At 39.7% G+C, this 12,601-nt stretch overlaps 1 protein-coding gene across 4 annotated transcripts in view; it reads right to left on the reverse strand.

Moving 5' to 3' along the window:
* The window catches only part of dip2bb (disco-interacting protein 2 homolog Bb), a 114,774-nt gene that overhangs the window by 38,319 nt on the left and 63,854 nt on the right, over nucleotides 1-12,601 (reverse strand). For 2 of the 4 annotated variants that reach the window (XM_062048690.1, XM_062048672.1), the window contains exons 6-13: nucleotides 9,850-9,996; nucleotides 9,690-9,707; nucleotides 9,182-9,301; nucleotides 5,199-5,396; nucleotides 4,983-5,074; nucleotides 1,605-1,715; nucleotides 1,401-1,524; nucleotides 927-1,036 (exon numbers count right to left, since the gene is read on the reverse strand). In XM_062048690.1, coding sequence (XP_061904674.1) covers nucleotides 927-1,036; nucleotides 1,401-1,524; nucleotides 1,605-1,715; nucleotides 4,983-5,074; nucleotides 5,199-5,396; nucleotides 9,182-9,301; nucleotides 9,690-9,707; nucleotides 9,850-9,996 — 920 coding nt within the window. The remainder of the gene's footprint in view (nucleotides 1-926; nucleotides 1,037-1,400; nucleotides 1,525-1,604; nucleotides 1,716-4,982; nucleotides 5,075-5,198; nucleotides 5,397-9,181; nucleotides 9,302-9,689; nucleotides 9,708-9,849; nucleotides 9,997-12,601) is intronic. The other 2 variants (XM_062048699.1, XM_062048681.1) reach the window with 1 other exon arrangement.

Consider the following 12,601-nt stretch of genomic DNA (forward strand, 5'->3'; position numbering starts at 1 on the left):
CAAGCACGATCATAATCAATATTATAGCGACTCACTCGATGGACAGTTTTCTGTTTGGTCCAGCTAGCCAGAGACATTTCAAATGGATTTTGAGTAAGCACGCCATTTATGTCAACATAGCTTGGCTCCGAGTTCCACATTTATACTTGCAAGTCAACTCCAACATTTCACCATCTATTCGTGCTTGCTTCTATAAGCTGTAGTTCATCCTCCGTATATTCAGGTCCAAAAAGATAAGGTTGTGAATCCTCATTTGTCCAAAAATAGTCGTCTTCGTTGTCTATTACCAAATCTGTCATTATTACAACAGTTTGTTTCCTGAAGTAGGAACACACATTTGTTCCTGTAAGTCGGAAGTATGCTGCTGTGAAAACGGAAACAAGTTGCAGTATTGCCTAAAGGGGAACTGCACTTTTTTGGGAATTTTGCCTATCGTTCACAATCATTATGAGAGACATGAAGATGGACGTTTTTTTTTTTCCATTCTAAACATTAAATAAATGCGATCAAAAGTTTGCTTACAATGGAGCTTATGGAAGCCGCACAATTCCGCCTATAAAGCCCTTAAAAAAACATCCAAATACCTCTATTGAGATGTTATGTATATGATGTAAGTATATATGTAATGTAGTAACGGGCACATTTATAATAACATTTAATATTTACGTATTTTGATCATTTTAAGCATAAGCGGTGCATTAATTTAAAAAACGCTTCACAATCTTTGCTTTTTTTATTTCTTCATCACTGATTATTACTCTCTGCAGCCAACAAACATAATAAAACATCACTTCCTGTACAATGTTTTCTGTCATTAGGATGCTGACTGCTAGGATTTTTTTTAGAACATGCCAAAAATGACCCCGAGATGTAATTTGGACACCCCTGATTCAGTTCATGCCAGACACAGAATTCGGCATAGTTACCTCGATGTATGCTGGGTCAGTATTGGCCGTCGGGATGTGCGGCTGCCAGTCTTTAGAAGGCTTAGTCAGATATTTGGAGTCTGTAATCACCCACTTCATCCGAGGCCAGCCTGGAAGACCAAGGCACCAGTGAGGGTTAATGGCTGTGAAATTCATTCTACGTAGATCATTTCATCAGACCACCTGGATTCATACTGTTGTATGTCTCTAAATATTTCATATTTTGATGCTTTTCCTCAAAGCAATTCAAATATTAACCAAGGATACTGATTAGGGGTGGATGTTACAAGGAGGTGCACTACTTGGCTGCTACCAGTAGAGGCGCCGCTGATTTAGTCTTAGATAGTGGTCAAAACAACACTGAAAAAGTAGTTCAGGATATAATGTACATTAAAAGTTATATATACCAATTAATCATGAATTTACCACATAATCAAACAAACATTTCTTATATAGATACCAATTGGAGCTGACCTTTGAACTGCATTATTTCTCCAGCTGGGGTCTTAGGTAAACCCTTCAGACAAATCTCGCTAGTCAGTGCCAGGCCGACACCACAGCTACCGAGGAGAAACCCCACCTGGCTGATGCCCGCATCCTACATGTCCAGCAACACACACACACACACACAGACTTAATTATGCAGGATTAATAATATTAGGAACTCATACACCTCACCTTGCGAGACAGGGGCACCTCTATGGGTACAGGTATGACCTCAGCCAGGAGGCAGCCATAGAAGGCCACCCAGAACATCCCAGGGTCACTGTTAGGGAACACCAGTGCCACCTACCAACAAAATAAACAAACATTGAGCTATATTGTTAAACAAATACTTTTTTTTTTTGAAAATACAGTGACTAATATTTCCATGCTAGGACAACACTCAGTAGTGGGGAGACCTCCCCCAATGTTAAAAAACGGGTTATAAGGAGCATCAAGATTGTTTGCCAAGGGAAAGGACGACACATTATATGTTAGTCAGCCAGTGACTCTTTATTGACATTAATAGACCAGCAAAGGGAAAATTAATTTGGAAGCAAATTTAACATATACTGTAAATTAGGGCTGGGCGATATGGCCTTTTATTAATATCTCAATATTTTTAGGTCATGTCACGATACACAATATATATCTCGATGTTTTGCCTTAGCCTTGAATTAACACTTGATGCATATAATCACACCAGTATGATGATTCTATGTGTCTACATTAAAACATTCTTGTTCATACTGCATTAATATATGCTCATTTTAAACTTTCATGCAGAGAGGGAAATCACAACTAAGTCAATTTACCAAAACTGTATTTATTAAAAGGTTATTAAGCAGTGGCACAAACATTCATGTCATTACAAAACAGAAAGGGCAAGATTGTCAGAGACATTTTAAAACAAGCTTGTACACTTTTGTGCATGATGTCACTAAGATGACATATCAAAACAACACTAAATTAAAGTGCACTTTTTGTACAGAACGCCACTACAATATTCTAAAACAAATAAAGTGCACTTTTGTGCATGATGTCACACAAGATATTTCAATAAGTGTCAAATAAAAATTGGCTGTATAATAGGAAATAAAATTGTGTATGTCCTTCGCTATGTGGTAGGTTACTGCAGGCGTTATCTCCTTCTGTTTTTGACTATTTTTCTCATACGGTGTTGATGTGGAAATGGAACACGCCAGGCTCAATTCGGTCAGAGCTGGTTGCTTCGGCATTTTGTTGGGTGTGGCACCGGCCGGAGATGTTGACATGCGGAGTTTCAAGCACTCATTCTCTAGCGGGTGACTTTTCAAATGATGGTACAAATTAGTAGTGTTGCTACTTTTCGTAGCAACGCTTTGCCGCATACTTTACATATTACGGTTGTCTGTTCAACATCTTCCCGCTTGAAGCCAAACCACCGCCAGATGATGGACCCTGTTCTGTTTTTCTTGGAAATTAATTCTTCTTCCTCCATTTGTTACCAGATTCGTACCTTCTCTCTCTAGTATTACCACTTGCACGGCTCCGCTTGCACCACCTGCCACTGCTAACTTTACCTATGCCGCTACCTCTCTGCTCCGCGAGGGTGTATGACGTTGCACGCGTGTCAGTATGTGACGTATGTAACAAGGTGCGCTTGTTTTATCACTCTGTGAGGAGAGACAAGAACGAGTAAGAAAAGCCTGTACTGTAGTGCCCGCAGCTAAAAACAACTGCGTGAGAACGTATACTCGAATACTCACGATATAGTCATTTTCTACATCGCACAGAGACAAACCCGCGATATATCGAGTATATTCAATATATCGCCCAGCCCTACTGTAAATCAACTTTTCCCCAAATCTTCAGAGCCGTTCTTAATAAGGTACACACTATCAGGGTACATATAAAATATTCTCATTCATCCAGGTATTCTAAGGGCATTTGATTAATCACAACTGGACTGCTCAGAATGTCTTAGACAAAGTTTCACTTTTCATCTGAGCAAATTTCATCCATTCATGCTCAAGGACTAGATAGGACAGGTTTAGTATGTAGATCTTACTCAAACTGTATTTTATCAACAATCGTTAGGCTTCCCAAAAGGGTAAAACATTTGTCAGGGCAAACCACTACCTTAGAGGATACCGTAATTTCCGGACTATAAGCCGCTACTTTTTCCCCTCGTTTTGGTCCCTGCAGCTTTTACGACGGTGCAGCTTTTTTACGGCTTTACGGTAACCAGGGGCGCGCACTACCGAGAGCAAAACAAAGAGTAGGAGAGCGTCAGCGACAGTTTGCGCGAAGGAAGTATTCATGCAAACACCCTCAATATGGAAAACAAACGGATTATTGCATATGATGCTGCTTTTAAGTTAAAGGCAATCGATCTGACTGTCAAAGAAGGAAATAGAGCTGCTGCACGTACCGTTGACTTGGCTGACGACGCCATTTTGGACGTGTTTTTCTCCGACACCGACGAAGAGGATTTCGGTGGTTTTAGTACGCAGGAGGAAGACGATGACACAATGATTAAAGACTGACTACCGGTAATACCGTTGTATTATTTGTACTCTGCACGAATGCTGTTCACCATGTCAAAGATGTGAAAGTTTGATTGAATGATTGAAAGCTTTATTGTTAATAAATGGGACGCTTTGCGTTTCCAAACAGTCATCTTTGTCCCGACAATCCCCTCCGTGGTAGCAGGAACCCCTATATACTACGGTAATTACACATCAAAACGCCTGCGGCTTATAGTCGGGTGCGGCATATATATGGAGCAATCTGTATTTTCCCCTAAATTTAGCTGGTGCAGCTTATAGGCAGGTGCGGCTTATAGTACGGAAATTGCGGTATATAATTGCACCCTGCACCATTCTCTCAGACTAAAGATGTCCTATCTGGTCTTTAAGCATGAACTGAAAGATTAAACCAGGGGTCCCCAAACTACGGCCCACGGGCCAGATCCGGCCCGCCAGCGTCCAATATCAGGCCCGCGGAAGTCCCAAGTATAAAAAAATAAAAAAAATAAAAATGGTTTTTCTTTTTTTTCCTGTCTTTTCTTATCCACTTTGTACCGCTTGCTACTCACGGTGTCTCCTAGCCGCTCAGGCAAATCATATTGTCTAAAAATGCATTTTCTCATCGACAACGTGACATCATCACGCGCGCGGAAAGTGCGCTATATACTGTATATCTAATATATACATATATATATATATATATATATATATATATACATATATATATATATATATATATATATATATATATATATATATATATATATATATATATATATATATATATATACACACATACATATATATATATACAGCCCGGTCCCCGGCCAAATTGTTTTAACCCAATGCGGCCCCCGAGTCAAAAAGTTTGGTGACCCCAGGATTAAACAGTCCAGTTGTGATTCAATAGCCTTAGAAAGATACATAATGGTACCACTTTCAGACAAAGATGTACTATTTGCGGTCAAGGTCCCAGTGACCAGACCCTGTACCTTTAAAGATAAAAGTACAACACCATACTTCTTTTTTCTAAGGAGTGTGTAGGATGCTCATGTGTTCTCACCCTATCACCGGGTTTGAGAATCTGCTCATTCTTGGTGCCCAGCTTATTGAGAAGAGTGAACGCCAGCTTCACACTGCGACTCCACAGCTTCCCTAACAGACGGCAGGGCAGAGAGTCACAATGTTACAACATTATTTAAAAAAAAAAAATAGTAGTATATTATCTTTGGAACACACCTAATGTCCCGACTACTAAAACCAAAGTCACATGTCTCACCATACGTCAGCGTGTACAGCGGTTTGCCTGTGATGTCCAGAGCTGTGAGGGCCGGGCTTTTTCCCTGTGTGGCCCCCCACCGGGCCAACGCAGCCTGCAAGGCTGGGGGCCAGTTACTGACCACCCCCAAAGGCTCGCCTTTCACCGGGATGATCTGACGGCCTTCCGGCTTGGGTGTGTTAGGGTCCGGCTGGGGCACTGAATTATATAGCAACAGAAAAAAATTTACTACGAGAATATGTTCAAGTTGACATTCCTCGGACTGGCTGACTGATGTCGATATCAGCGGTTGTCAACATCACCAAAATAAAACATATCCAAATAAAATATTGTATATTTATAATGTCTATGTTTAATGTCAGGTTATACTCATTTCAGAAACGTTTAAAAATAATATTGGATCCTGGTGAGTCAAACTACTTCCTTAACGTAAATGACCGCCTTAACCACAACACCAGGGGGAGCTCCACTAACCACGTTAAACCCAGATTCCGATCTAACAAAGGTCTTAACTCATTCTCTTTCTATGCCACATCAATGTGGAATGCGCTCCCAACAGGTGTAAAAGAAAGGGCATCTCTATCCTCCTTCAAAACCGCACTAAAAGTACACCTCCAGGCAACTTCAACCCTAAATTAACACCCTCCCCGGATTGTTAATAATCAAATGTAAATATAGAAATGTAGATACTTTTTCTTATGCTTTCTGATCTCTCTCTCTCTCTCTCTCTCTCTATGTCCACTACTTGCTGTACATATCCTACCAAGTCAGACCTACACTGTTTCAATGTACATTTCTCTGTATATACAATTGTTGATGACTGAAGTGATGATATCAACCAAACCTAGCCCCCCCCCCCCCACCTCTTCCCACACCCCGGATTGTAAATAATGTAAATAATTCAATGTATATACTCTGATGATTATCTTGTGTGATGACAGTATTATGATGATAGTATATATCTGATAGTATATATAAGTTGAAAAAACTTATTCGGGTGTTACCATTTAGTGGTCAATTGTACGGAATATGTACTTCACAGTGCAATCTACTAATAAAAGTCTCAATCAATCAATCAAAACGATAGGAAGTTTCTTTTTATAAAATCCATAAATCTCAAGTTGTGTAAAGGGTAAATCTGCATTCTTCTCCTTTAGGCTGACATGCCCGAATTTTGAACCCCCTCCCCCACCACGCAATACTGCATAGAGACACACCCCCTCAACCGGTTATGTACTAATGGTTATCAGCAAACAATAAAGCAAAATTGGGTTTTGAACATAATTGGCTAAATATTGGAAAATCTGAGGGAAGACTGCGTTTTGTTAACGAAACAGCTGTGAAGTGACGAGACCAAAGAAGCAGTGACCGTGATGTTCCCTCGGAAACAAAAATTATTTACATTGCTGCCATACTCTAGTTTAGATACACAATTCTTTTACATTCAAAGAAATACCTTCTGGTCTACCTTTTTAACAGGTTTATAGCACTTATTCTTTTGCAGTTTCTCAACTGCACATTCAAGCTTGCTTAGCGTTTAGCATGGCTTCACGTCGCCTACCTGCGTTTTTGCTGTGTTACCGTGCTAGTTTCACATTTAAGAACTGTCTGTATTACTTCAATGATTTATTTATTCATGTACTTGAGAATCGATATTTGGACGTTTGTCAATCGATTCCAAATAGTCCACGTCCCAATCGTGAAGCATCAAAGAATCAATAATTTTTCTTACTCCGAGTTGTGACGTGAGAAATTTGAACGATCTCGTGGAAATCTTGTGAAGTTCTCGTACTTGACCATTAATGAAAAACCTCAGACCTTAATACTTATATTCGTACATCTCACTTTTTGTTGGATTTAGTTTTAAACAAACATTTTCACAAAAATGATGCCCTGATTTCCCTACATTGTCTGGGTTGTCGTGTCTCAAACATTTCATGTAACAAACTCCAACAAAGAATCCCGCGCGTCTTTGTGCTTTTTATTACGACTGCAAAACAAGCCACCTTGGGGCCAAAGAAAGTTGTGAGGCAGTATTCTCTTCTTCTAGTTAAATTCCTATTTAGCTAAACAAGCTGAAATGACCACAATCGCCCTCTAGTGTACAAGAGGCACACTTTGTATAGCCAACAGTCGAGAGATAGAATTTGTGAAAATAGAAGAAACCAAATTATTTGAGAAATCAGACTAATTTAGTGCGTGAAACGTACTGAGTGTGTCAGTATGATTTTTCTATATTTATTAGCAAGAATAATGATGTCACACGTACATTAAATACATTAGACAGGCTGTAAATTTTAAAGTGTAGAAGGTGTTGTGTTTCTGGAAACGTTATATTGGTGACATTGCTAACAAAAATAAATAGCCACGCCCTCAGCTAGCGGGCCAGAGAGTGCACTAAATGAGAAAACAAACACTGCACTGCCTCATCTGGTTTCTATGATGTATTCATTTAGTGCACTCAGTACATAGCACACTGCACAATGATTGGTAAGTTTGCATATTAAGCAGACAGGAGTGTCTACAGCGGCAGCCTCATAATAGCTTCCTGCAATATATATAAATCAGGAAATACGCACATTTTTGAGATCTTGAGAACATGTTAAAAAAATAGATGCAATTATACAGAACATTTATTTATTCATTATTTATTTATTTGTTTATTCGCACAATATAAACGGTACAAAAGGTAACATTGTTAAGACAATAAATGAGTAATGAGAAATCGGTAATAAGAAATAAGTGCAGGTGAGAAAAGAAACCCAAAAAGGGCTTATGCAAGGTTCTCACCTAAAGCAGTAAATTAACAAACAAAATTAAACATAGTATATAAAAATAAGACAACAACAAGAAGTCTACTTTGTGTGGATTGAGTCTAAGTGTGTGTGTGTGTGTGTGTGTGTGTGTGTGTGTGTGTGTGTGTGTGTGTGTGTGTGTGTGTGTGTGTGTGTGTGTGTGTGTGTGTGTGTGTGTGTGTGTGTGTGTGTGTGTGTGTGTGTGTGTGTGTGTGTGTGTGTGTGTGTGTGTGTGTGAGGAAGTATAGGGCTACATTATAAGGTAGGAACAAATGGAGAATGTTAATTCATCAGGCTGGCCCTTAATCTATGTTTAAAGTTACTGAGTGAAGATGAGGAGTTTGCAATACATAGGTGAGTATTCCAGAGTAAAGGACCTCTGTGTTTAATGGAAAACTGGCTAAGACTGATACGGCCAAAGATAGGACGGAGATTATCAGTTTGTCTGGAATCATGATCATGAACTTGCTGGTCTTAAAGTAATCTTTGAAAGGTGTAGGAAGCGTATTAGGGAGGTAAGTACATTTATAGATAAAAGAAGAGGACTGAACTGTGTTGATATCATAAATAGATAGTACATTTAGTTTCCTAAACAGAGGAGCAGATGGAGCCAAAAAGTTAGAGGAGGTAGCTATTCTTACAAATTTATTTTGCATAATGAGTCATTTGTGTAAATTTAATGGATATGTACTAGCCCAGACAATATTGCAATAGATAAGATATGGATAAATTAAACTGTAATAAAGAATTAAGAGGCATGCCTGATGAACCAAACCCCTGATTCTTCTGAGGATACCAAGAGATCTTGACACTTTGTTGGTTACTGAACCTATCTGTTCTGTCCATGACAATTTTTCATCGACTAGGATAACTAGAAATTTGTTAGATGAAACTAGACTAATTTCGATTCCTCCAATAGAAATCTTAGCACTCTGTCTACTGTATGCTTTGTTTTTGCTTGCAAACACAATAAAGTTGGATTTTTTTACATTTAGTGATAGCCTATTAACAAGGAATACATTTATAACACAGTTTAACGAACAAAGCTAGAGGGACAAGCAGTATAAAACGGATGGATGGATATTAATATTCATTTTATTATTTATGGATGGTTAATATCAGTCTTCTCTCCAAAAAAAAAAAGAGACCTATTGGCACTAACAACGTGTTGATGTGTGCGTGTCTCACCTTCGACTATCTCTTCAGAGTCGTCCGTGAAAAACTCACTGAGGGGTGGCCTCTTTGGCCTCTTCAGGGTGTTTAGCAGTTGCTGGATCTTGGTGGACACTCTGCTGTTCACTGGAACTCCTACAAGGACGAGGGATGCGGGTGGTGGTGGTGGAGGGTGTAGTGGGAGTATCAGGACAAACAATCACACACAAACTCTGTCGTGCACACCGTACCAAAAGTTATTTGAGCAACATTTCATCTCACAGTCTGCTGCTCCTCAACCCCAAAAAACATGTTGCCAAACATTTGCCTTGATTGCAGAAGAGGTTGAGAATTGAAAAGCAGCACACGCGAGTGGGATCATCACGAGGAAAACAAGGTGAGAACTGGGGTAAAGAGTGTTTTTAGATTGGGACTGCATGTCCGTAGGTTGCTATTCAGTAGTTCCAAACAAGAGGGACAATAAGGGCAAACACAGCAAAGACATATAAGGCTGCGGACAATATGCATGAAGGAGTGCCCTTACTCTGGAGATTAATTCTTCCTAAAAAAAGCGACAGGGCAGAGAAAGAGCGAAGAGCAAAAGAAAGCAGTGCAGTCTGATTAATTGGAATTGAAATGAGAGATTTAGAGGCTCCCAGAAAGATGATAGAAGCAAACAAAAAACGGCGAGGCTGCTTTTTTACCGTCTGCGGTCTCCATCATGCTGGAGCGACTCTGCCCTCGACTCATCCCACGGACGGTGGCGTTGGAGGGCAAGTCCACCCGCGGGCCTCTGGCTGGGAGAGCAACGGCGGTCACATCTGGAGGCGGGGCACTGCTCTCAGAGGGGGCTGCAGGTAGGAGGTGAAGGGCATGGGACAGCTAATTTAATGTACACAAGCATAGAGAGAGGCTATGTATGGATAATCTGAAACACATCAAATATATGTTTGGTATGCATGCATAACACTTGTTTTCTCGATTTAAGTCTATTTGATTGAACAAATCATTAAGTTATGTTAGAAATTTCTTTGAATTGGAGAAGGGGTAGGATTAAAAAGATCTTCTTCTTCCTACTCCTTTTTAGACGTGTATCATATTCACTTCGCTTATCGGTACCTGCCGGCTGCCTCTTGAGTCCCATGAGCCAAAAAGACCCAAATGACTCCTTCTTCATCTTGACTGTGTCCGCCAGAAGGTTCTGGGCTTACCGCCATGCCAGGCACCAACCACTTTGCGGCCACAGCTTCGATCGGCCGCCTCGACAATAGAGGCACAGTACACTGTAAAAAAAAAAAAGTTGAGAAAACACAAATTTTCAAGGCAACATGATGCAACAAGATTTTTGCGTTTTCTCAACTTTTGACTACTATTGTTGACTCAACTAAGATTTACAAGTTGAGATAAGAGTTATGTCACATGTCATATGTCATATGTCACATGTCATATGTCACATATGTCATATGTCACATAACTCTTATCTCAACTTGTAAATCTTAGTTAAGTCAACAATAGTAGTCAAAAGTTGAGAAAACGCAAAAATCTTGTTGCATCATGTTGCCTTGAAAATTTGCATTTTCTCAACTTTTTTTTTTTTTTTTACAGTGTACATGGCCCATTCAGATCAAATGTCCCTCGCCTCCATTGGAACATGCTCAAACTCTTTAGATCTCTCTCTATCAGATCATCCAAATGCCCTTGGGCCTGTCAGGATTGACCGGCATCCTCCCGCCATCTTTCCCCACCATCGGAGCCAACTCACCACAAAGCAGTGATTGGTGGAACCCGAGTGTCCAAGACATGGGACAGCATGGCCAAAGACACAGCCACAAAGTCGAACTTCAAACTGCGGCCCAGGGTGTTCTGGTGCCAGGTGCACATATGGACAACCTTATGTATGAACATTGTGTTCATTATGGAAAATCTGTGACAAGCACAAAAGTCCAGTAACAAAACACCACTCGAGTTCAAATACGGGCGGCCGTTCCACCCAATCAAGTGAAGGAGCACTCGTCAGTAATCCTTCTAGGGAATCAAAAAAGGGCTTGTATTACTACTGTAAACTACTGTTTGGGTGCATAAGCACAAACAGTCAGGACACGACACCCCATCCGGAAGCGCAGGATTTGTGTCTTTGTTATAAATGTTCTATATAGTACATATGCATTTTTCTTGGTACAAGCATTTTTCAATATCTTTATCATCCAAGGTTGACAGTTAGAATGTGCTCTTAAATCCAGGTCTTCTTGTTCAGTGGTCCCTTTATAAATACAGTAGTGTAGATATTGAATGTTGATGTGTGTTTTCCCTTCACTCCATTACCGTTGTTGTCTTTAATATTTGTACAGATACTTGATGTCTTTGACAAGTACTATAGCTCCTTGTCCTCCATTCAGATTGATGTAGATTCTGCAGTTGCTTTCCTGGAGATGTCAGCATTGCATTTTGTGAGGTGCTCATTCATGTACACATTTGTAGCCTTCAACTTCTTTCTCTGTTTCAGGAGTGCAATTTTGAATTTCATGTTGGCGAGCTTCACAATGATGCCTGGCGTGGTAGTGTTGTCTCTTCTATTCAGTGGAATGCACACGTCGATGGTGTCAATATCAATATCGACTTCCTTTTATTGCAGAAAGTTAATAATTTGTGGCTCAGTTGAGGCAACAGCCGGAACTGATTTGGCATAGGATTTGGGAGTAATTTGCTGCCCAGTCACGATCACATCATTCACTCATGTATTCTGGTCCATCTCATCCATGAAATTCTGCAGAGTGGTGTTGTCTTATTGCAAGACCTTCAGTTCTTGGCACATTGCTGCGTTTTCTTCTTGCAGGACCTTCAAATCGTGTCAATTCGATTCAAAATCGATTTTTTTCGATTTAACACGATTCTCGATTCAAAAACAGTATTTTCCCGATTCAAAACGATTCTATATTCATTCAATACATAGGATTTCAGCAGCATCTACCCCAGCCTGCTGACATGCAAGCAGAGTAGTAGATTTTTGTAAAAAGCTTTTATAATTGTAAAGGACAATGTTTTATCAACTGATTGCAATAATGTAAATTTGTTTTAACTATTAAATGAACCAAAAATATGACTTATTTTATCTTCGTGAAAATATTGGACACAGTGTGTTGTCAAGCTTATGAGATGCGATGCAAGTGTAAGACACTGTGACCCTATTGTTCTTTTTTTTTTATTTTATAAATGTCTAATGTCAATGTCAATGAGGGATTTTTAAGCACTGCTATGTTGAAATTGTAACTAATATTGATACTGTTGTTGATAATATTCATTTTTGTTTCATTACTTTTGGTTTGTTCTGTGTCGTGTTTGTGTCTCCTCTCAATTGCTCTGTTTATTGCAGTTCTGAGTGTTGCTGGGTCGGGTTTGGTTTTGGAATTGGATTGCATTGTTATGTTATAGCTGTGTATTGTTTTGTTGGATTGATTA

This window comes from Entelurus aequoreus, linkage group LG01 (assembly GCF_033978785.1).
Source record: "Entelurus aequoreus isolate RoL-2023_Sb linkage group LG01, RoL_Eaeq_v1.1, whole genome shotgun sequence".
Taxonomy (NCBI): domain Eukaryota; kingdom Metazoa; phylum Chordata; class Actinopteri; order Syngnathiformes; family Syngnathidae; genus Entelurus; species Entelurus aequoreus.